The 25,334-nt window shown below is 47.7% G+C and overlaps 2 protein-coding genes across 6 annotated transcripts in view; one reads left to right on the plus strand and one right to left on the minus strand.

The window, feature by feature from the left end:
- NTAQ1 (N-terminal glutamine amidase 1) overlaps nt 1-12,841 on the minus strand; it is a 36,074-nt gene extending 23,233 nt beyond the window's left edge. The window contains exons 1-5 of one of the 3 annotated variants that reach the window (XM_059672792.1): nt 12,628-12,841; nt 7,904-8,003; nt 6,927-6,977; nt 1,731-1,879; nt 979-1,103 (exon numbers count right to left, since the gene is read on the minus strand). In XM_059672792.1, the coding sequence (XP_059528775.1) occupies nt 979-1,103; nt 1,731-1,879; nt 6,927-6,977; nt 7,904-8,003; nt 12,628-12,716 (514 nt within the window). In that variant the 5' untranslated portion in view covers nt 12,717-12,841. The remainder of the gene's footprint in view (nt 1-978; nt 1,104-1,730; nt 1,880-6,926; nt 6,978-7,903; nt 8,004-12,627) is intronic. The other 2 variants (XM_059672791.1, XM_059672793.1) reach the window with 2 other exon arrangements.
- Nucleotides 12,842-23,484: 10,643 nt separating this feature from the next.
- ATAD2 (ATPase family AAA domain containing 2) overlaps nt 23,485-25,334 on the plus strand; it is a 64,409-nt gene continuing 62,559 nt past the window's right edge. Inside the window, exon 1 of one of the 3 annotated variants that reach the window (XM_059672795.1) lies at nt 23,485-23,917. In XM_059672795.1, coding sequence (XP_059528778.1) covers nt 23,750-23,917 — 168 coding nt within the window. In that variant the 5' untranslated portion in view covers nt 23,485-23,749. Of the gene's footprint in view, nt 23,918-24,430; nt 24,570-25,334 lie in introns of those variants that run through there. The other 2 variants (XM_059672794.1, XM_059672796.1) reach the window with 2 other exon arrangements.

The following is a 25,334-nucleotide window of genomic DNA, read 5'->3' on the forward strand; positions in this document are numbered from 1 at the left end:
GGAGCCGGGAAGCTGCAAAGCGCACTGCCCCAGACCACGCCCCTACAGCAGGCCGCCCAAGACTGAGGGGTAGGCCTAACCAAGGCCTCGCCTAACCAAGGCTCGGTCCCATTCTGATGCTGAGCCTGGACGGCAGGCTGGTGGACCGAAAAGCAAGTCCAATATACATTTTTTAAATTACGAGAGCTTCTCACAGAGACCCTCAAAAATCAGAGTTTGATTCCTCTCTTAGTGCACTCCCTTCAAATATGCCAAATATGCTCTTACTTTCTTCCTTGCTGAACTCTGAATATTTCTTATATCTGCTCCATTTTTCTGGCTGTTGCACAGCTTACAGAGCACTTTCCACAGAGAGTATCAGCCATGTGAGGGGATGACCTCACCAATCAATGGCGATGTTGTGAATTACTCTCAACCATAAATAATGTTTCAACTCATGTGAATGCCAAACAATAGTACTAGGGTGAAGAACTCTTCATCTATTCAAATCTCAAGGAATTATTAACTGGACTGATGCCTAAAAGCACATAAAACCGGGTGAGTGGTACAATAAAACCTGCTAGCTCTCACCTCCTCCTAATGCAGATTTTGTTCTAGCGCCAGGGATCTGACACTTCATCCATCACCGGGATGCACTTTTCCCACCACAGCAAGGTGCCACCAGCCCCAGTGTTAAATGGCACAAACAGGCAGGTCTCTTAAAGGCCAATGTCCCAGCAGTAAGTACATCCTATACTCCAGCAGGTGGCACGGTCTACTCCCAACACCTTTCCTCTCCCATGAGGCCTATGCCTTCCAGTCCTGTGCTCTGTGCCTCGATTTCTGAATCTAATAAAAACACAGGACCACGCTTCCTCTCACCTCTTTACCACTCAGAGGGTTTACCCAAAAAGCAGTGAGGTTTTTGTCCTTGGTTAAGGGAAAAGGCTGATCTGCACAGGGACTGGCAATGCCTCCAAGGGCGCGTCGCTGGCTCACCTCCAGTTTGAATGCAGGGATATGACGGAGGAGGTTCTCTCCAGTTCCCACTGGAATCTTTCATGTGAGATCGGTCAGAAGCGAAGTTCTTCAAGTAAGAATCTGCGCGGATAACTCTAAATTTCCTGCAGATAAATCAGCATTCATTCATCGCAGGGAGGTATCACAGTTGAAATTCTAGCTCATTTTTTATAAAGACTCATTTTCTATGACATGCACAAAACTAAGCAGGCATTTTTGTACTATTAGTAATATGCAAGTGTGTGTGTGTGTCTGTGTGTGTGGCTTGTTACCTCTCAAAGAAGCCATGAGAAATGAGCAAATGAAATCCAGAACTACGAAGGCACGAAATACATCTGGTATCGGGGGCAAAACATATTATTTTCCGGTGCTGCCATGACGGCCTTCTCAACTTTGGCATCATAAGGCATCCTATCCCCACACCACACACACCCCACCACCCCCTCAAAAGCAAGAGTATGAAAGAAATCCCCCAAATGACTAAGAAAATGTTTGAGATCTTATCACACACATTTCTAAAAGACTGCCAACCTTTTATACAATGGACAGCCTTTAAAACTTTGAAACATTTTTTATCTTCTGTGTAGCACATCATCCTCAAATATCAACTCAATGGTGACACCAAGATAAGCAATCTTTACTAAGCAAATGCAAAAAGACACAAAACAACTCTATATCATTGTCAAGGCCTCACGTCAGAAAGTAGGAAAACTCATCCCGAATTTCCTCACCTTCTAAACTGGGGATGGATGTCCTCATCGGACTTAAAGGCATCTTCCACATAAGCGTCGAAGAGGCAGGGAAATGGCAGGACAGTGTCGAGATCATAAATGAAGCTCTGTCCTCCACTTGAAACATGAAGCAAGACAACATGGTAATCCTGGAGGTAAAAGTTGCCGAAGTTAACCAAGTTACTCTATGATGGTGAATTCCACGGCTGTCTGAGATATAATGCGTATACAGTCCCAAGAACAGATACAAGACGAATACAGCCCTCTTTGTAAGAGCAAAATAAAATAAAGCAAACACAAAATCCTGAACACAGACCAAATGCCCAGTGACAGGGAACAGTTCAATAAACAGTGGAAATGTTCATATATATCAGAAACCCTTTGACCCAGCAATTTTACCTCGAGGAATCCGCCCTAGAGAGCAATGGCAATACACAAGTAAAGCTGTGTGTGTGTGTGTGTGTGTATTTATACATATATAAAATCTCTGCAGCACTGTTTATAATAGTGGAAATTCAGAAAAAAACAAAAGCCCACCACAAGTGGTGATGCATGCAGCCATAGGATGGAGTAGCTGTTAAAAAGATTTGGGTAAATTAATGTGGAAAACAGAAAAATGCCCATGTTATATATAGCTGGGTGGAAGAAGCAAATTGCAGAATATGCATATTATGTTTTTAAAGTTTATGTGGACACACATGCATTCAGAAGTACATACGCATGCATATGAATACAGAGGATAGAGTCTGCAAGAATATCCTCCCAACTCTTAACAAAGGGGACTGTTTTATACTAGATTGGTAGCTGAAAGAAACAAAAATTTGGCTTTTGGTTGGGTTTTTTTTTGTTTGTTTTGTCTTGTTTCAATCAGCTAAAACCTCATGTGTAACCATTAAGGAATAAAGAGAGCTTTGTGCGCACAGCTCGGACACTGTACGTGAATCCTCACTCTCACTCCCGAACACCAGGCGCTGCCAAAAGGGATGTCAGGGTGGTTATCAAGGAACATTAAGGGCAGTTCGGTGCTTTGAGTTCCTCAAAGCAAAAACGCTACCACAGAGAACAGCACTGCGAGATTAAAAGTTCAGTTATCCTATCTAATAAAAGAGAAAAATGGTAATTGGCGTACGACGATACCCATTTCATTGGCTAATCAGGGCTATATGCAAATTAACTGCCAACTAAGATTGGCAGTTAACTGCCAACAAGATGGCGGTTAATTTGCATATGTAGGCACAATGCAGGGAGGCGAAAGGGAAAGCAGGAAGAAGCCCCCTGCCACTGACAGTGATCGGAAACCCAGGGGGGAGCTAAGAGCTGGGGGGCAGGGCAAAGGCGGCCCTGGGGCCGCCTTTGCCCTGCCTCCCAGCCGTGATCGGAGAATCAGGCGCCTTTGCCGCCCTGGCCAGTGATAGCAGGAAGTAGGGGTGGAGCCAGCAATGGGAGCTGGGCACGGTCAAAGCTGGCAGTCCCAGGAGCTAGGGGTCCCTTGCCTGGGCCTAAAGCGGAGCCCACGATCGCGGGGCCGCTGCAGCTGCGGGTCCCCGCTGCCCGGGCCTGACGCCTCAGCCAGAGGCCTCAGGCCTGGTCAAGGGGCCGATCCGGTGATTGGTGATCGGAGGGTGATGAGGGTCAACTCCTCTGGCCGAGGCATCAGGCCTGGGTGGGGGGCAGAGCCGGGGATTGGGGGGATATGATGGTCCCCTTGCCCAGGCCTGAAGCCTGGGTCAGAGGTGTCAGGCTTGGGCGGGGGGTGGAGCAAGCGATCAGAGGGAGATGGGGGTCCCCTGCCCAGGCATGATTCCTGGGCCAGAGGCCTCAGGCCTGGGCAGGGGCCAGAGCCAGTGATCGGGGGGAGATGGGGGTCCCCTGTCCAAGCCTGACACCTCTGGCGGAGGCGTCAGGCCTGGGCAAGGGGCCGATCAGGCGATTGGAGGGTGATGGGGGTCTACGCCTCTGGCGGAGGCATCAGGCCTGGGCAAGGGGCCGATCCTGCGATTGGAGGGTGATGGGGGTCAACGCCTGAGGGCTCCCAGTATGTGAGAGGGGGCAGGCGGGGCTGAGGGACACTCCCCTCCCCACACACACCCAGTGCACGAATTTCGTGCACCGGGCCCCTAGTCTATATAATAAAACCCTAATATGCAAATCAACTGAATAGTGGAACAACCAGCAGAATGACCATTCACTATGACATGCACTGACCACCAGGGGGCAGATGCTAAACACAGGAGCTGCCCACTGGTGGTCAGTGTGCTCCCACAGGAGGAACACCGCTCAGCCAGAAGCTGGGCTCACAGCTGGCAAGCGCAGCAGCAGTGGCAGGAGCCTCTCCCGCCTCCACTGCAGGTGAGCGGTAAGAAGCAAGGGGTCCGAGACTGTGAGAGCCCTGGACTACGAGAGGGATGTCCGCCTGCCGGCTTAGGCCTGATCCCCCCAAGGGGTCCTGGATTGTGAGGGGGCACAGGCTGGGCTGAGGGACCCACCCACCCCCCTCCAGTGCACAAATTTCATGCACCAGGCCTCTAGTATTAGGATAACATTCATAATATCATGTTACGTTTCTAGTACTTCAGAGCTTATAAAGCTCTGTACGTGAATGTTATTTCATTTGACTCTGTGAGGTGGGAATGATCATTCATTTATTGAGACTCGGGATGTACCATTAGAGCCTAAAGTGCTTCCTCTGGCTCCAATTCTATCTTAGGAAAGCAGAAACAGCTTCAGAAATGGATGCTCATTCCCTGTACTCCCCTCCTAATGCATCTGACCCTCCAGGTTTAATCAAAGAGTGGCTCCCCCGTAACAGTCCGGTTTCCTTTCCCTGCGCTTGTTCATCTTATCCCCACCCCCATCTGCAGCAACCTTCCCCACGGTTCTTTCCACACCCATCACTCAAGCTCCAACTCAAAGGCTCTCTTCCCCATAAGTCCGTGTTGTTTTTTTAATCATCTCCCATCGTCTGCCAGCAGCAGTCTCTGCCTCATCCAAATTCTGTTTCTCAAGGCGTTAGTGGTATAGTGGTGAGCACAGCTACCTTCTAAAATCTGTTTCTCTCTTGACATCTAACTCGTGTTACAGTTGCTTTGCAGTACACACTCCCTTCCCTATTGTTTGTGGGAAACTGTGCTGTTGAAATATAGACACAGAGGTGAGAACGACAGCTCCTCACCCTCAGGGAGTTCCCAGAGGAGTGGGAAACACAAGTCAATGGTTGCAGGAGGCAGGAGAGCAGGCAGTAAGGGCACTCTGAAGGTGGCTCGCCTACTCAAGCCCTTCCACTTACCAGACTCAGTTACCCTTTTATAAAATGAAGGTAGCTGTAGCATGTACCTCATAGAGTACTGGGAGAACTAATGAGATTATGTAATGCCTTATTTTATTTTATTTACTTATCTACTTATTTATTTATTGGTAAATGCTTTTAAAAAGAGGGGCATGACCACAGGTCCTTGCCCTGCAAGTTTCCCTAAGACGGGAAGCAAGACCCTGACTCAAATCAGCTGAGCGGGTCATTAATGAGGATGGTCATTAATGAGATGGACCGTCTGCAACAGGGGTTATGCGGTGTCGCTAACAACAATAGCTACCGCTTATCGAGCACAGTACCAGGCACCGTACCGAATACCTGGATGATGCTTCCTGCATTACCTCATCGAAGCCTCCCAAACCCACTGACCAGAGAGGACACTGAAAAAAGGGGTACACAACACGTCCAGTTCACACAGCCATCAATGAGAGACTGGGGCTGCACCCCACTGTGTCTGACTCTAAACCCGAGCTCCAAACCCTACACCCAACACCGCTGGATTTGGGCTTTAGTGTCAGAGCAGCACATCGCCCGCAGCGGAAAGAAGCGAAAACGTGAGCTCTGTGAAGCTAAGGACTTTAGCCTGTTTTGTGCCTGACATGTACCGGTAATAGTTATCCAATAAACATATGTTAAATAAATCAATGAAGCCAATTCAAATGGCATCTTATTTTAAATAAGTATCAGAAACTACATGTTCGTTAAATGGTCATGAATGGAGTTTTTCTTTTACTTTATCTTCATGGTTACTAGCATAAACAATTCTGTTCTTCCCGGGGCCGGGTGAGGGTGACGCACGACGCGTACTGGAAAGGACCCAGGGCTGAGACTCAGTTCCGTCACTGACCAGCTAGATGGCCTTGAGCTACTCGCTTTGCCTTTCTGGGCTTGTTTCTTCACCTGAAAAATGAAGGGGTTGGAACAGATGTGTTTTTCCGTTCATGCCATCATGTTCACTCAGGAGTGTTCACTCAGGAGTTTGTTAAAAACACTAATTCCTAAATCCTTCTCTAGATCAACTATATCAGAAATTTGTACAGTATTTTTTTAACATATTTTTATTGATTTCAAAGAGGAAGGAAGAGGGAGAGGGAGATAGAAACATCAATGATGAGAGTGAATCATTGATTAGCTGCCTCCTGCATGCCCCCTACTGGGGATTGAGCCCATAACCCAGGCATGTGCCCTTGACCGGAATCAAACCTGGGACCCTTTAGTCACCAGGCTGACACTCTATCCAATGAGCCAAACCAGCCAGGGCTGTACAGTATTTTTAACACAGTTTCCAGATAATTCTCATTTGCAGCTGGACTAGATATTGCTAAAATCCTTCCCAGTGCTAAAAGGATAGTAGTCTGGGAGGTCACAAATATATCTGCCACACAGACCATTTAAAGTCATTCCTGTAATGCCCTAGGCGGTGCTGCTCAGTGGATAGAGCATTGGCCCGAAGACTGAAGGGTCCTGGGTTTGATTCTGATCAAGGGCATGTACTTCGGTTACAGGCTTGATCCCTGGCCCTGGTCAGGACACATGCGGAAGGCAACGAATTGATGTGTCTCTCTCTCACATTGATGTTTTTCTCTGTCTCTCCCCCTCCCTTCCACTCTCTCTAAAAATTAATGGAAAAAATATCCTCAGGTGTGGATTAATAAAAACAACAAAACAAACAAAAAATAAAATCATTCCTGAAATAATTTCAAAATTAAAACAAACATGCCTGTAAGCGCTTCTACCTTAGGCCAACTAACATCTATTCTCAAAAGTCAATTTATATTTAGCCTTTCTCTACTGCCCTATCCTTTCTGCTCTACTAAAACTTAAAGAGCCCTCAGGGATCACCATACTAATAATGCATCAGACGCTCTCTATGTTGACCATCTTACCCAGATCACAGGCCCATCTCCAGGTCTTGCCTGCTGTTTCCAGATAGGAATCTACAAAAACAATAAATTGCATAAGCCACCCTTTTAGCTAAACCACCACTAAATTCTTTAAAGCAACACATACACAAAAAAATAAAATATTTCTAAGAACCAACAATCCAGGTGAAAGAACGAATGGGTAAGAAATCCAAATATGTCTGTGTCCTTAAAAATGAAAAAGCAAAAATTAATTATACGATGGTCCCTGGGGAGTAGAAGGAGACCCGAATGAGGAATCAGAAGGCCTGGCAGGTTCAAGTCTTGCTTTTCCTGCTTAATTATTCATGAAACCTCCCCGGGTCTCTATTTCCTCACCTATAAAGCGGAGACCGTTGTCTGAAACTTGCCTAGTTCACAGGGTTCTCATTAGGATCAAATGAGGCGATCCTTGCAAACGTGCTTTATAAAACAGGAAGGACTGCCTAACCGGTTTGGCTCAGCAGATAGAGCGTCGGCCTGCAGACTCAAGGGTCCCAGATTCGATTCCAGTCAAGGGCATGTACCTTGGTTGCGGGCACATCCCCAGTGGGGAGTGTGCAGGAGGCAGCTGATAGATGTTTCTAACTCTCTATCCCTCTCCCTTCCTCTCTGTAAAAATCAATAAAATATATATTTAAAAAAAAATAAAATAAAATAGGAAGGACTTACTTTTATTTAATACTTCATATATGTTCACTGTAGTTCTAATTAAACTCCTAGAGAAAAGGATTTCATCTGTGTGAACACACATCACATATTTCCCTACCGACAAGTGAGAAACTAAACTCTCTTAACTCAACTGTACCGTGGAAGGTAAAAAAAATCTCATCCAAAAACAAATGTTAAGATGCTGCTGTATTTGACAAAGCACATTTTAAAATAGTATTAAACCCACTCTATAGTTAGCATCTACTGTCCTAAATCTCTTGTTTTCTTTCTGCAGTCACTCACCAACTTACCATCTTCCTCTCATTAGATATGAAGACAGCGTAGCATTCTTCTAAGGGATACTGGTCGTGGTTCTTGATATATTCACAGAGCTTCCAAATATTTTCTTCACTGGAATAAAATAATTATCTAATCAGTATAATTAAGCAAGAACACTCCGTGTCTTTCAAATCTGAACAAAAGACTGATGATGACATGAAACAGTTGGAAGAGACCTTAAATGCCATCTAATCCAACAAGTCGCAAACATTTGAACCTCTTCTAAAACATCCCCAACCAGCTGTTACCCAGCCTATCCTGTGTGGACCCTCTGCATACATAGAGATCAGTACCTCCCCCAGCAGTGTGTGTGTATGGAGGCATTTTATAACTGATAAAACGCGGCGTCAATATTCTACAAACCCTGGCCAGTAGCTCAGCTGGTTAGAGTGTCGTCCCGATATGCCAAGGTTGTGGGTTCGATCTCTGCTCAGGGCACACAGAAGAGGCAATCAGTGAATGCATAAATAAGTGGAACAACAAGTCAACGTCTCTCTCTTTCTCTTTCTCTCCCATTTGCTCTCTCTCTATCTAAAAATCAATTAAAAATAGAATGTCTAATATTCTATAAGCATTGGGTCCAGGAATGTGAGATACAGTTGGAATTCCAACTCACACACTTTTTAAGTAAGAAACTATGAACATCCTGAGCTGAGTGTCTGCCCTTCTCATCTGTAAAATGGGCATAATCACATATATTAGAAATACTCCACACATCTTAGTAACACCAGGTGCCTGCTCCTTAAGGAATGGGACAGGTGTGTGTGGGGGGCAGCAGGGCTCCTGAGCGGCAAGGTCAGGGCAGGTATGGGGTATGCCCAGGAATTCTTTTGGGGGAAGCCCCTCTGAGTGTGATTCCCCAAGTCCCTCTGGTACGGAGGAAGTCCTGACTTCCAGAAAGTTCTTTCTCGTACTGAATTGAAATCTATCTTCCCATACCTCTGCCCCAGATAAAACTCCCTTCTATAAGAGAGGCCTTTAACCATCTGCAGAACCGCCTAAGTAAAGCAACGCCCAGTGCGTCCAACCAAGCCACACTAGCAGCCACAGTCACTCCCGCACAGGCAAGCACAGCCCCTGCTGGCAGTACTCACAGGTCAGCTCTTGGGTTCCTTTCTCCGGTGAACCACACGGTGCCTTTGCTCAAAACGAACTACACCAATGCTCTGTTCACACACGTGACCCCATCTGTCAAAGCCTAACTTCCAGCCACCTGCACCATGCGACCCAAAGACAAACAAGGCAGAAACAGCTTGGAGGGCTGTCACCATTTTATGGAAATAAACACTTTTTTTATGCAGGAGTCTTGCCCTTGTCTACCTGTCTCAATGTTACGTAAGACTCGGCTTAAAGCACCGAAGTTGAGCTTCTGTGTTTTTCTCCGATGATTTTGTTTTTAATTAAAATACCTAAGAAACCTTATGGAAAAAGAGGTGGTAGAGGTAACACCAGGAGATTGCTACTAACTACTTCCACAGGATATGTCATATGGAGCAACAAAAATGTACTGTTTCGATGGGACATATTACCTATCGTATCTAACATTTTAAAAAATCTGGATGTTTTGAGACCAAGTTTTGAAAAGACATTTGTCTGTCTTGCCTACAGACATTTTGGAGAGTTGGCCACAAACATCTTCAAGAGCCTGTGATATACAAAACGCTATGCTAAGTGCTTGGAAGATCTGATAAATCAGAGCTCACAGACAGTGAGAGGAGACATACAGATCCATAAATAAGCAAGCATCCAAGGCCATGAAAGATGCAAAGAGAGCATAGAAGAGGGAGCATACTCGTAGGCTGAATACACATGTGGTTTGGACATAGTGGGCCTAATTTTTCAAATATGTGTGAATGTTACACAGGAGAAACAAATTTAAACAAAAGAGATACTGAACTTATAGTCCATTTCTACTGTCCTTTTTCTTTCAAGAAAGTTAATATCATGTAGGAGGATTTCATGAAACTTGTGATGTTAATAAAACAAAGGGCCTTATATACTTGGAAACCCTGGGATGGAAAGAGCCCCTGGTGTAATGTGAGTCCTGGCACCCATTTCACTGGTTTAGAAAAAGTGGGGGATGATGATCATTTCTCAACCTGCCAGTTGATTATTTTGGCAGCAGAAAAGCTAACAAAGCAGCATTAGGGCCAGGATTCTGCAAGGAAGGGTTACTCGTGACGGGTTTAGTCAGAGAAGCATGCAGGAAGGAAAAATGCTCCACAAACCACACAGCGCCACACAGAAAGCGGCCACCACTGTTATCATGAAGCTGGGTCTTAAAAGGTAAGGAGCATCTGAGGGAAGCCGACAGAAGTGGAGGTGGCATGTATTTCAAGTTAGAAGAACCCACAGGCGCAAAGGCAGTAAGGTCTACCTACCGAATGTGTGCAGCCAGGGCAAAGCACTGGTTCTCAATCAGAGGCGATTTGACCCCCAGGTGAAATTTGGCAAAGCCTGGAGGCATTTTTGGTGATCACAATTTGGGAGAGGATGCTACGGATCTCTAGTGAGTACAGGCCAGGGATGGGCTACATTTCCTACAATACACAGGACAGCCGCCACACGAAGATTTAAGGCATTCAAGATATCAAAGGCGACAAGGTGCAAAACCCTGCAGTGCAGCGGAGAAGGCAGGTTCAAAATGGGATTGGAGGAACAGGCAGTGACCAGATCTCAGAGGACTTGCTATGCTCAAGGGGCAGACTTTGTTGTCTCTGCCTGTATTCCTCGAAATGTGATCAATGGGCTCAAACTCCTCCACTGTGCTGCTCATACATCCAGAGGCTGGGGTGGGACCCTAAGAGCCGCATGTTTTACAAGCTCCCAGGTTTCTCCAGCTCATTCAAATTCAGGATGGCACTGAGTCGTGTGAAACCAGCTAAAGTTAAAGACTTGGCAGGACAGGGAACAGCTGGCAGAATGGCCTGGTAGGCAGCACTGGAGCAGGTCCCCAAGAGCTAGCCAAGGAGAGTCTGGCCTATGGCTGACGAAACTAAAAGATGATCTACTGGAGAAACATTCATCTCCTACCATTCTCCCATCAAACCGCTCCACTCCAACTGTGCCAACTTCCTTGTTAGTCCTGGAATATTCATTGCACACTTCCTTCTCAGAGCGCTTGCCCCTGCTGTTCCTTCTGCCTGGAATGTCCCACCGATATCCATGAAGCTCCCGCCCTCTTTTTCTTCAGATTTCTATTCAAATACCACTTTACCAGCAATGTCTTCCTTAAATATACTAATATAAAAAAGCCAGTCTCCACCTGACCTGGTTTTATTTGTCTTGTAGCACTTACCACCCAAACATGGTTTACTTGTTTTGTCTGCTTACCCCAACAAAAACATTAAAAAAAAAAAAACACATCAGATCTTACCAGGTACTTTGTCTATTTTGTTCACCCCTGTATCACTAGTGCCTAGAGTCGTGCACTGCACACACCAAATGCCGAATACACATTTACTGAATGAATGAATGAATGAATGAATCAATGAACAGGCATTAGGGATAAGAACTAATAAAATTTAGGTGAGAGCAGGGCAGACAAAAAGTGTAGTAGTTAAGCATGGACTCCAGCATTACAGACATTCAGTTTCAGGGCTACCACATGCTAGATGTGTCATCTTGGACAAACAACAGGCTTCTCTGCAGCTCATCTTTTTCATTTAAAAAATTAGGACGATGGTTATAAACAGAACCTGTGTCCTAGGCATGGATGGAAGAACTTAGCACTGGGCCTGACATGCAGTCAGAGCTGAACAAATTGTTAAGCTCTTGGTGGCACCAGATTGGTGACCAGCTGAAGGAGGGAACAGTAGTTTTAGATGGCCCTAAGGTTTCACAATTGTGCAGGGACTGAAGTGGGGAAGGAGTCACACAGGCAAGAGAAGGGTAGGTGTGGGAGTCAAAGGACCAAGGTGGGCGTGGTCACTCAGCCACAGAGGTGGCCTTGGACAGAGTCCAAGCCAAATTCTACGTGTAAATCCCCATTCCTTATTCACAAGCTATGTGGCCTTAGACATGTTACTTCAGTGTTCTCATCTTTAAAATGGGTATAACAAGGGGAACCTATCTCCTAGGGTAATTGTGGGACTTCAATGAATTCGTTTGCATAGACCACTCAGCACAATGCTTGGCATATAGCAAGTGCTATGGAAGTATAACCATTATTATAACGACAACAGGGTGGTTAAGACCATGGTTTTTTGGTACAAGAGGGTCTGAATTGGATTCCGGGCTGCTATTAACTGGGTGACCCTGGGAAAGTTATTGCAAAATCTCTGTGCCTGCATTATCTTCCAAAATTAAAACGACCTTCACATCGGTGTGAAACCACACCGGTTTCGGCAGAGTAATTTCCAAAAGGCTCTCTGCGTTCCACCCTCCAGCTCCAACTACTCCCCTGCCTTGCCCTCAAGCCCTGAAATCTGCTGAGAAATGTCCCAGCGGAGAGCGCCCAGCAGAAGTAATGCGCCCCCGACCCAACCATTCCCGGAGAAATCCGCCCTTCCCCACCCCCACCCAGATCACGTTCTACCGGGAGACGAGGCTACCATTCCCGCTGCCTCCTCCCGCCAAACCAGAAAACCCGCCAGTCGGGGCCCAGAGCACCCCGGGAAGGGGCCGGGCGGAGGCGGGGCCCGGCTGCAGCGGAGCAAGCCCGGGAGATGCTGGGTGCTGCGCCCGCGCCCCTCACCAGTAGCAGCTGTTGTAGACACAGGCGTCCCGCGGGGGGCTGGCCGGCTGGTACGGGGCGGCTGCCGCGGTGGGGACATCCCCATCCATGGTGGCTTGGGCCAGGGCACGGGCTTGAGGCGGGCGACTAGACCAGCCCCGCAGGCGGGCTTCGGGGACGGAGCTGGCGCGCAGCAGCCCGCTCGGGTTCTCCAGCCGAAGTGGGCGGAGCCTGGGGCCGCTGGTGCAGTTCCGAGCGGTGGAGCCTGGGATGGGTGGGCGGAGCCTGGGTGGGGACTGTGGCTAGTGGGCGGGGCCTGGGTGGAGCCTGGGGCCGGTGGGCGGGGACTGGGTGGAGCCTGTGATGGATGGGCGGGGCCTGGTGGGGCCTGAGGTGGGTGGGCGGAGCCTGGGCGGGGCTGGCGGCGCGGTTTCCCCCGCGCACCGCCCAGGTGGGCAGTTCTCGTTCTGGGAGGTGGGGGCTGGGTGGACGGGCCCAGGGCAGCCCTGAGGGCGCGACACTTGTGGGGCCCGGGCGACGTGGGCGGGATCTGGGCGGGGTGAGCGGCCTGAGTTTCCTGCGAGGAAGACTGAGCGATTCTGGAAGGAGCCGGCCCGGTGGGAGGAGCCAGGAGAGGGCCGGGCGGCGCGGGTTCGGGTGGACGGCGGGGATCGGGTTCGCTGGCGGAGAAGCGGTCACCGACCGCGACTTCGGGAGGAGTCCGGGGAGCGCGTGGAGTCGGTAAGCCGCGAGGCGCTGGACGACGCTTCGTGAGGCTCCACGAGGAGTCTGAGCCCTTCCGCCAGCCTAGGGCCGGGTTGCCCGCCGTGGAGGAACCGGCTGAGATGCGGAAGGCTCGGCGTGTGCAGTGAAATCACAGAAACTTCTGTGTGAAAAACAAACACGCTTTAGCTCTTGGAGCCTGGAGTCCGCGGGAGCCCGGGGGAAGAAGGGGCGCTGGGGGGATTAAGTCCAAACAGGTCAGGCAAGAAAGGTGACTATTTAGGAGCCTTTAGTGGTTTAACAAAGCCCGGTTCATGCCAAATGGACTTCATTTCCAGTTGGAAGAATTAATTGATTGTTGGATTACAGTACAAACCACATAATTTTATTCCAATAAAGCAGCTGGCCCAGTTTTTTTGTTTGTTTGTTTGAATCCTCACCTGGGGATATTTTTTCCATTGATTTCTAGACAAAGTGAAAGTGGGGAGAGGGAGAGAGAGACATGGATTGGTTGCCTCCTGCATGTGCCCCGGGCAGGAAACCCCCAACCGGTATGTGCACTTGCCTGGGAATCGAACACACCCTTCCTTCGGTCGGATCCGGCCCGTTTGAAATGAATAAAACTAAAAAAAAAAAAAAAGACCGTACCCTTTTATGTAATGATGTTTACTTTGAATTTATATTAGTTCACACAAACACTCCATCCATGCTTTTGTTCCGGCCCTCCGGTCCAGTTTAAGAACCCACTGTGGCCCTCAAGTCAAAAAGTTTGCCCACCCCTGCAACCACTGAGCAAACCGGCCAGGGCTGGCGCAGTTCTGTTATCATGACTCTACGCATTTAATTAAAAGTCTATCCGAAACTGGTTTGGCTCAGTGGATAGAGCATCGGCCTAGCATTGGCCTACAGACTGAAAGGTCCCGGGTTCGATTCCGGTCAAGGGCATGTACCTGGGTTGTGGGCACTTCCCCAGTGAGGGATGTGCAGGAGGCAGCTGATCGATGTTTCTCTCTATCTCTCTTCCTCTCTGTAAAACAATAAAATATATTTTTTTAAAATAAATTAAATAAAAGTCCAGGCAGAAGAACTGTTTATCAGATTGTTTAACAGTTTAGGGAGACCTGCAGAAACCGGGATCTCTAGGGATCAGAAGCAGAGCTGCCTCTCAGGCCTCCCTTCTTCCGGTGTCAGCCAGTTCCTCCGTGCTTGGCACTCGGCTGCACTCTCAGGTGCTGTGGGGAGGGTGGCCACTGGCAGCCCCATATTCATATTTTCCAGGCTTGGCAACCCAGTGGAAAGAGAAAACTTCTTTTTCCTCATAGCACTCACACAGAGGGGCTTGTCCCTTTATTTTGTACATTTCTGTACTGCTTGAAATTTCCTCATGTATTAGTTTTTAGTAAATTTTTATTAAACCAAATATATAAGCATCAATATAAAGAGCTGCATGGACATACTGTTGCTCACTTCATTGTGGCCCAACGGTTTGTTGCACATGAGTTTGTTTTCAGATCCTGCTATTATAAAGCTGCAATCAACATCTTTACACATAAACCTTGGTCCATGGCTCTGATTATCATGTTAGGATGGACTCCTAGAGATGGAGTTCCCGGGTCAAAGGTTTTTAATATTTTCCAGGTTTCTTTTTTAAAAAAATATGTTTTTATTGATTTTTGAGAGGGAGGAAGGGAGGGAAGGAAAGAGAGAAACAGAAAAACATGTATTGGCTGCCTCCTGCACACTGCACACACCCCAACTCTGGAGGCCCAAAACTCCGGCATGTGCCCTGACCGGGAATCAAACTGGCGGCCTTTTGGTGCATGGGACAACGCTCAACCACTGAGCCACACCAGCCAGGGCTCCAGGTTTCTTAATACACGTCATTATATTGGTTTTAAGAAATGAGCCCATGCTCTACTGGTGTTGCTCAGTGGATAGAGCATCGGCCTGCGGACTGAAAAGTCCCGGGTTTGATTCTGGTCAAGGGCACATGCCCGGGTTGCAGGCTCGATCCCCAGTAGTGGGTGTGCAGGAGGCAGCCGATCAATGATTCTCTCTCATCATTGATGTTTCTCTCTCTTTCTCCCTCTCCCTTCCTCTCTGAAATCAATAAAAATATGTTTTGGGTTTTTTAAAAATACATTTTATTGATTTTTTACAGAGAGGAAGGGAGAGAGATAGAGAGTTAGAAACATTGATGAGAGAGAAACATTGATCAGCTGCCTCCTGCACATTTCCTACTGGGGATGTGCCCGCAACCTAAGTACATGCCCTTACCGGAATCGAACCTGCGACCTTTCAGACCGCAAGCCCACGCTCTATCCATTGAGCCAAACCGGTTTCGGCAATAAAAATATGTTTTAAAAAAAGAAATGACCCCATACCTCCATATCACATTTAGTACTATTATTTTAAAACCAAAAACATAGGTATAAAACTGGCATTTCCGTTGTTATTTTAGTTTGCATTTAACTGATTACTACTTTCCTGTACTAAGAGGGAAAATTTTAATATAAAGCGGAAAATCCTAAGAGCAGCAATGTACTACGGGAGCCCTGAAGGGAGCCCCCTCACCATTGGGATCAATATTGGGCTGGGCTGGAACACAATACTATTGTTGCTCATCTTACTTAGAATGTGGTGGGTGGAGGCAATAGTCCCAGGCCCCTCTGCCATGGCCCAGTCCCTGACTGTGGTATTAGGGGAGGCTAACCAATGATTCTCCTTCTTTTGTGGAAAATCAATAAGATTAGCTATAAAGTTTACGTAAGGTCAGATTTGCAACATTCCTGAAAGAAATCCCCGTGCAAACTGATGTTTACTTTCCAACTTTATTACAAAAAAAGATTGAGAGAGAGAGAGAGGGAGAGACTCACCTATGACCTCATCTCAAATGAGGTAATGGAATTATGATTAGCTCTTCCCTCAGCCCTCTTTTCTGCCACACTTAAGGAAAAAACAACAACAACAACAACAAACTTGACCCTGTTTGTAGTCAGGCGACATGGGAATGAACCTCAGTTTCCATCGCCCCTTCCTTGCCTAAATCAGGTCACTCCTATCTGAAATCGCTAAAGACTTTGGAAAAGGAAAGAAGTACTACTTGCCAAAGACCAATTCTAGGCCAGCTCTTTAAGTCTCCTAAGGCTGCTGTAACAAATTGCCACAAACTAGGTGGGGGGAAAAGCACACAAATGAATTCTCGGTTCCGGAGGCCAAAAGTCTGAAATCAAGGGGTCAGCAGGGTTGGTTCCTTCTGGAGGTTCTGAGGGAGAATCCTTCCATACCTCCCTCCTACTGGTGGTTGCTGGCAGTCCTTGGTGTTCCTTGGTTTATCGATGCATCACTCCAATTTCTGCCTCCATCTTCACCTTACCTTTTCTGAGTGTCTCTGTTGTGTCAAATCTCCCTCTCTTTTATGACCCCAATCACTGCGTTTTTAGGGCCCACCATAAATCCAGGCTGATCTCTTTTCAAGATCTTTAATTATATCTGCAAAGACCATATTTCCAAATAAGGTCATATTTACAGGTACTAAAGTTTATAACAGACATATCCTTTTGGGGTATACAGATCAACCTGCTGCACCAACCAAAGGCTGAAGCAAGTGTGGTCATTCTAAATATTGTGGGAGGGAGAATAAAGAGACAGGAAAACCCTTTGGCTGGCTCTATGGATGTTCTGAAATTTCTATTTCTTTGCTTTTTTTAAAAGAATTAAAATGACTGCTATAATGTCTGTGGAAGTCAATTTGATAATATTTAACAAAATCACAAAGTCATATGCCTTTTGGGTGGAAGCCCCTTTTATACATTGTTATCTATATATATAATCTATATATATAAAAGGCTAATATGCTAAGTGTCCAACCATCCAACCAGTTGCTATGATGCACACTGACCACAAGGTGGCAGATGCTCAGTGCAGGAGCTGCTGTGATGCGTAATGGCACCACGGACCTGGTACCCACAAAGCAACACTCAGCTCCCCCCAAGTGGGACACAGGCCCCGCCATCACCCCAGAGCCACATCCCACCAAATCGCAGCCAATGCTGCCAAGACCCTATGGCACAAAATGCGGCCCAGAGACCAGCCCAGCCCAGAAATGGTAGCTGTGGGTGCGGGTAATGACATCACATAGCAATGCCCAGCTTCCTCTCCCTAGCGACAACTAGCCTCCTTGCAGTTTCTTCAGCTCAGGAACACGACTTGCTTTATAGCCAGGTGCAAACATTTCACACTATAACCCAATGTCTGTGAAGTGTTTTCCCGTGTCTCATCTCATTTGATCCTTACAGAAGTCCTAGAGTAGGTAGATAGGAGACTTGGTGGAATCCTATTTTCTTTTCATTAACCTGAAAACAGAGATTTAGAAAGCTTAGAAACTTGACCCGACTGAAAAGAAGTAAGAAATTGTGGGCCTTCAAAATGACTTCAAAATGATTGCACAGAATATAGTCAAACACTGCTGCAGTTAAAGTATTTGTTCTCCCTGTGTGATCTACAATGATAATCTGCTTCATGTTGATATTTACTGCTGTGTTGCTGACAATTACCTGAAAGACAAGTTGGGGTGCTTCACTGGGCTGGAAAAAGTTTAGCTACATCAGAAAACAGGACTAATTAAGTAAATTTATTATGTGTGTGTGTGTGTGTGTGTGTGTGTGTGTGTGTGTGTATCAAAGGCTAAGTTGACTTGTGCATGTGCAATACCTATAAAGCTCTCGCTGGCACCAATCGCATGCATATGTTTTGATTTGTCATTGTCGATCGTGAATTTGGTTGACACTTCTATTATAAAGAAAGGGTGAATAGCAATATTAAAGTATTTCTTCTAATTAATTTCCTTTCAATGTGCATGAATCCATGCACTGGGCCACTAGTTCAGGAATAATATTCATAAAGAAAAGTGAACATGCCAGAAGGGTAGAGTATATGACTTTAAATATTATTCTTTCCTCTTCCACTTATATTGGGTAGGCAGCCATTTAAAGCTTTTTTTTTTAACTTTTTTTTTTATATTTTATTGATTTTTCACAGAGAGGAAGGGAGAGAGATAGAGAGTTAGAAACACTGATGAGAGAGAAACCAAGATGGCGGCATAGGTTAACACCGGAGATTGCTGCCTCGAACAACCAATCAAAAATACAGCTAAAAGACAGAACGGACATCATCCAGAACCACAGGAAGGCTGGCTGAGTGGAAATTCTACAACTAGGAGGAAAGAGAATATCATACCCAGACTCAGAGGAGGCGCAGTGCTGAAGTGAAATACTCAGGTGCGGAGTGTGCGAGGAGCGGGCTGGCGGCGGAGGGGGAGGTTGTTGTTTTCAATCAGAAGGGAGTTTCAGACTCTGACCTCCAGATCTGGGTGAGTCTCTAGGGACTCAGACTCAAACGGGAGAAGCGGGACTGCCTGGCTTCAGTCGGAACTCGAAGGCAGCTTTCTCTCCAAGGTTTGCAGCAGTTGCTGGGACTCTGTGAGGCAGAGCCCCTAGGGACCGAACTGAGAGCAGCCATAACTGCTCGCTCCACCAGCCCTGTAGATCCCTGGGGACCCGCCCCACCCAAGCCCTGCCCAGAGCCATTTGCCGGATAGCCTCAGGCAAAAGCTAGATTAGCACCGCCCTAGAGATACAGCACAGAAGCTCTCCCACTGCAGACACAGCTGACTCTCATAGCCAGTTAGCCTGGAGGTCAAATCACCCCTGGTATTACCGACAACAATCAAGGCTTAACTACAAGACTGCGCACAAAGACCACTAGGGGGTGCACCAAGAAAAGATAAAAAAATGCGGAGACAAAGAAACAGGACGCAAATGTCAGAAATGGAAGATATAGAGCTCAAAACCACACTTTTAAGGTCTCTCAAGAACTGTCTAGAATCTGCCAATAAACTTAGTAAGGCCCTCGAAAAGACTGGAGAGACCGCCGATAAATGTAGTGAGATCCTCAAGAAATCTAATGAGACCCTCGATGTTGTGATAAAGAACCAACTAGAAATTAAGCATACACGGACTGAAATAAAGAATATTATACAGACACCCAACAGCAGACCAGAGGAGCGCAAGAATCAAGGCAAAGATTCAAAATGCGAAGAAGCAAAAAACACCCAACTGGAAAAGCAAAATGAAAAAAGAATCCGAAAATACGAAGATAGTGTAAGGAGCCTCTGGGACAGCTTCAAGCGTACCAACATCAGAATTATAGGGGTGCCAGAAGATGAGAGAGACCAAGATATTGAAAACATATTTGAAGAAATAATGACAGAAAACTTCCCCCACCTGGTGAAAGAAATAGACTTACAGGTCCAAAAAGTGCAGAGAACTCCAAACAAAAGGAATCCAAAGAGGACCACACCAAGACACATCATAATTAAAATGCCAAGAGCAAAAGACAAAGAGAGAATCTTAAAAGCAGCAAGAGAAAGAAACTCAGTTACCTACAAGGGAATACCCATACGACTGTCAGCTGATTTCTCAACAGAAACTTTGCAGGCCAGAAGGGAGTGGCAAGAAATATTCAAAGTGGTGAATGCCAAGAACCTACAACCAAGATTACTTTATCCAGCAAAGCTATCATTCAGAACTGAAGGTCAGATAAAGAGCTTCACAGATAAGGAAAAGCTAAAGGAGTTCATCACCACCAAACCAGTATTATATGAAATGTTGAAAGGTATCCTTTAAGAAGAGGAAGAAGAAGAAAAAGGTAAAGATACAAATTATGAACAACAAACATGCATCTATCAACAAGTGAATCTAAGAATCAAGTGAACAAATAATCTGGTGATCATAATAGAATCAGGGACATAGAAAGGGAATGGACTGGCTATTCTTGGGGGGGAAAGGGGTGGGAGATGCGGGAAGAGACTGGACAAAAATCGTGCACCTATGGATGAGGACAGTGGGTGGGGAGTGAGGGCAGAGGGTGGGGCGGGAACTGGGAGGAGGGGAGTTATGGGGGGAAAAAAGAGGAACACAGGTAATAATCTGAACAATAAAGATTTAATTAAAAAAAAAAACACTGATGAGAGAGAAACATCGATCAGCTGCCTCCTGCACATCTCCTACTGGGGATGTGCCCGCAACCCAGGTACATGCCCTTGACCGGAATCGAACCTGGGACCTTTCAGTCCGCAGGCCGACGCTCTGTCTGCTGAGCCAAACCGGTTTCGGTATAATGCTTTTTAAATTATAAAATTAATACACATAGTCAATGCAAAATCATAATAATTGAGAAAAGTACAAAGAAACTACACAACAACCATTTATATTACCATGCAGAAATTAACAATTCACATTTTGTTGTGTTTCTTCTAGGCTTTTTCCAATGCAAATATACACATATAGTGGGGGTTTTTTAAAGATGGAACTGTATGATCCTTTTTCTTAACAATTTACAGTGCATTGTGCAAATATAATTTCCCATATAATTAAAACTTTCCATATAATTAACAGTTACATTCATAGTTTTTAATGATTGTATAACATTCCTTTTTTTGTTATTGTTAATACTTACCTGAGGATATTTTTCCATTGATTTTTAGAGAAAGTGGAAGGAAGGGAGACACAGAGAGAGAAACATCAATGTGAGAGACATATCGACTGGCCAGGGATTGAGCCTGCAACCAAGGGACCCTCTAGTCTGTAGGCCGACACTCTACCCACTGAGCCAAACCAGCTAGGTCATAACATTCTTTTTAGTGAGGCCTCACTGAGGGACATTACAGTAGTTTTCAGTTTTTGACATTTTTATATGCATTTTTTTAAAAATATATTTTATTGATTTTTTACAGAGAGGACGGGAGAGAGATAGAGAGTTAGAAACATCGATCAGCTGCCTCCTGCACATCCCCTACTGGGGATGTGCCCGCACCTCAGGTACATGCCCTTGACCAGAATCGAACCTGGGACCTTTCAGTCCACAGGCCGACGCTCTATCCACTGAGCCAAACCGGTTTTGGCTGCATTTTTTAAAATTTATTTTTCAATTACAGTTTACATTCAATACTTATTTTATATTATTTCAGGTGTTGAAAACTTTTTAAAGGTAAAATTTTAAGTGTAGAATCCTATATAATAAAAGGCTAATATGCAACTCAACCAAAAGGCAGAACAACTGGTCGCTATGACACACACTGACCACCAGAGGGCAGATGCTCAATACAGGAGCTGCCCCCTGGTGGTCAGTGCTCTCCTACAGGGGGAGCACCACTCAGCCAGAAGCAGGGCTCAGGGCTGGCGAGCACAGCAGTGGTGGCGGGAGCCTCTCCTGCCTCCACAGCAGTGCTAAGGACCCCTCGGGGATGTCCACCCAATGGGGGATATCTGCCTGACCATGGAGAGCAGGCCTAAGCCAGCAGGCAGACATCCCCCAGGGGTCCCAGACTGCGAGAGGGCACAGACAGGGCTGAGGGACCACCTCCCCCCTTACCCTCCCCCCCCCCAGTGCACAAATGTCGTGCACTGTGCCTCTAGTATATAATAATTCTGTATCTTAAATGTGTATCAAAAGGAATTCCTAATATTCCCTCCAGACTTGCTTTAGCCATAGCCTTTTCCATCTAAGTGTAGCTTCATCTTTTCATTAGCTCAAACAAAAAACCATGCAAACAAAAGACCAAACTTCGCAGTCATCCATGACTCCTCTCTTTCTCCAATGCTGAAAACCAATTAATCAGAAAATTCACTTGGCTCTTTCTTTTCAAATATACCCATAATTTGACCATTTCCCATTATCTCCACTGCTCTTATACTATGTCACCATCATCTCTTGCCTGGATAATTGCAGTGGCCTCCTACCTAGGTTTGCCATAATTAGCAAATAAAAATACAGGACACTCCATTAAAATTGAGGTTCAGATAAACAACAATTTTTCTCAGTATAAGTATGTTCCAAATATTGCCTTCTCCATGCAGGAGTCAAAGGGATTCTTTAAAAAATTCAGAATAAGCCACTTCTCTGTTCCAAATCCTGTGATGTTTTTTCATCTCACTTATAATAAAAAGTAAAAAAAACAAAAAAAAAACCCCAAAACAAAAAAAAAAAATACCAAAAAACAAAAAACACAAACTTACAGCTGAGGTCCAAAGCCCTGCAGGATCTGCTATTAGCTGCTCTTTCCTTGTTGATCCTCCCTATCCTCCCCTTTTCTCTGCTTGCACTTCTATTATCTGGGTCAGACTTTCCCCAATCACCCTGTTTAAAATTGCACACTTTCTTTCCCCTTCCCTACTTCATATTTCTCTGTGACCACCTTTTTAAATTTTATTTTATTATTTTACATATCATTTAGTTTGTCTTTCTCCTTCCACCAGAATTGAAGTTGTATGAGAGCACTTTTGCTTTTTTGTGCACTGCTGTATCCTCAATGCTTAGAATAGTGCCCAGTCCATAATAGATGCTCAATAAATACTTAATAAATGTCGGAAATAAGTAATTATAGTTATCCAAATCAATAAATAGCTTTTGTTTCTGTTTCACTAGAACACTCACATTCTGATCATTCAGTATGTTATCTATTTCAAAGTAGTCAAGTAACTGCTGTCATCTTAAAGAAGCCTTTCCCCCCCCCCCCCCCGGGGGTAGTTCTAACAGCATACATTTATAATTGTAGACACGATCCTGAAGTATAGTAATATCATATAACTTTAGGTATTATTGTTACAGTTCATTTAAAGAGGAAAATTAAGACCCAGAGAGGTGAGTCATTTGCTTAAGATCGTACACGTGGGAGAGGGCAGTGTTGGGCAGAGGACTGCGCTTTAGCTCCCTTTCTGTTTGCTTTGGAACTTGTTTTGCTTAAACTATCAATAAAAAGCTCTTGTGGATTCAAGTCCAAACTCAACAAACGTCAAGTGCGTTATCCCGCTCCGGGCAAGGGCTCCTCCACATTTTGCATTTGAATCCTGCACCGCGGAAGCCGGAGGCAGGTGTTCTAAGGGGCGGGCCCAAGTCGCCGGGGCCTCCGCCAGCCAATCAGAGCGAGCGGCAGCCTCCCTTCCCCCTCAGACGTCCTCGCGCCAAAATTCCAAACGGGACGGCGTGCCGCTGCCCGCCGTCTCCCTCCGCCGAGGTCCGCGAGCCGGAACTATGTAAGGAAACCAAGGCGGTGTCCTCCCGCCACGGTCCGCTCAGGGCCTCAGCATGGTGGGTGCGGGTTCGCCTCCACGTTGCCCGAAGTCCCTCGCTCCACGGACGGGGAGGAAAGTTTGACGCCCGCCGCGGCAGGGGGGCGGCGTGGGCGGGGCCGGCGGCGGAGGGATTCCGGGCGCGCGCGCTGCCGTCGCGGGCACCGAGCGAGTGGCGCCAGAATTCAGAGCGCGGAAGAGCCCGAGCGCCCGCTCCCGTCGGTGGGACCCGCCGCCAGCCGCCCGGACCCGCCGCCCGCCGCCCCCGCCGGGGCCCGGGCCGAGAGAAGATGGTGGTCCTCCGCAGCAGCCTGGAGCTGCAGAGCCACTCCGCCGCCTCGGCCACGAGCTCCCTGGACCTGTCCAGCGAGTTCCTCAGCTTGGAACGGATCGGCCGGAGGCGGCTGCGCTCGGCCCGCGCCGCCGAGCAGTCCGCCGTCCCCGCGGCCGCCGTGGGAGTGAGTACCGGCCTGGGGCGGGCCCCTGGGGCCGGGCCGGCGGCACTGCTCGCGGCCCGTGGCTCGGGCGGGGCCCGGGGGTGGGCGGTGCGGGAGGGGTGTCAGTTGGGGGGCGGGGGAGGCGGTTGGGGGGAGTGCTGTCGAGGCCGGGCGAAATGGAAGGCTCCTGAAGATCGGAGCCCCGCGGGGTGCGGGTTGGGGGAAGAGGTCGGGCCGCCAGGAAACGGGCTCGGCGGTGCCGACCCACTTATACGCAAGAGGAAGCCGGAGCCCTTCGGCGCTGAAGTGCAGTTGAGGGGCGAGCCTTAGTTTGGGGGGCTGCCCCATCCCCCCACCTCACACCCTGTGCCCAGGCTTCCGCCCCAGGTCTGCGTCCATCGAGCACAAGACGCGTGTCCTGGCTGCGAGCTGGCCGCTCAGGGAAGGTTTGGGGACCCCGGGGAGCGGAAGGGGGCCATTCCGGCGCCCTGACCTCCATGCGCGATCCGGAGCGGTGCCGTCACGAGCGCGCCGTGAGCACACGCCGGGTTGCATAATGTGGAGGGATGGGGACCGGGCTCCGCGCACCGCCGCCTCCCTCGAGCCTCGGAACAGCGCCGGGGCGCGGGGAGGCGAGTGTGTACCCGACCGAGGAGGACGCTGACGCGAGAAGGTAACCCGGCGGTGGCCGCGCCCCGGCGGGGACCGGGGTTCTCGGCCCCCGGCCCCCGGCCCCGCTCCCTTCCCAGCCCCGCAGCGCCGGCTGCACTTACCCTGCCGGCGGGGAAGTTTCCCAGGGCTCGGAGCGCTCAGGTCTCCCCCGAAAGTCGTGCTTCTTCGAGGGAGAGCCCCCTCCACGCCCCGGCCCCGCGGAAGGCACAGGTGGAGGGGACAGTGGTTCTCAACCTTCTGGCCCTTTAAATACAGTTCCTCATGTTGTGACCCCCAACCATAACATTATTTTCGTGGCTACTTCATAACTGTAATGTTGTCACTGTTATGAATCATAATGTAAAGATCTGATATGCAGGACGGTCTTAGGCGACCCCTGTGAAAGGGTCGTTCGACCACCAAAGGGGTCGCGACCCACAGGTTGAGAAGCGCTGGTTGGGGAAGTGGAGGAAGCAGCGCTAGTGAAAGGGAGGCAGCGGGAAGTCTAGTTCCGGGGAGGGTGAGGAGCTGGAAGTGGGAATGGGACTCAGCGGAGGGGGGTGGGGAATGGGGGGGCACAGGACATGGTGTTGGGGGCGATCACTGTCTGGAATGAGTTGTCCGTTTCTGCGGGAGATGCTGCAGCTACAGCAGGGCCGTGGAAGAGTTCCTGTTCCATCTCTCAAATTGTGGTTCCGAATTATAAAACGATTTCCTGGCTTTCGGGGTCTGTTTCTCCAGCGTGTGCAGAAGCTGGTGGAGATCTGGGGAGGCCAGACGCTTATTT

The sequence above is a fragment of the Myotis daubentonii genome, chromosome 17 (assembly GCF_963259705.1).
Source record: "Myotis daubentonii chromosome 17, mMyoDau2.1, whole genome shotgun sequence".
Taxonomy (NCBI): Eukaryota; Metazoa; Chordata; class Mammalia; order Chiroptera; family Vespertilionidae; genus Myotis; species Myotis daubentonii.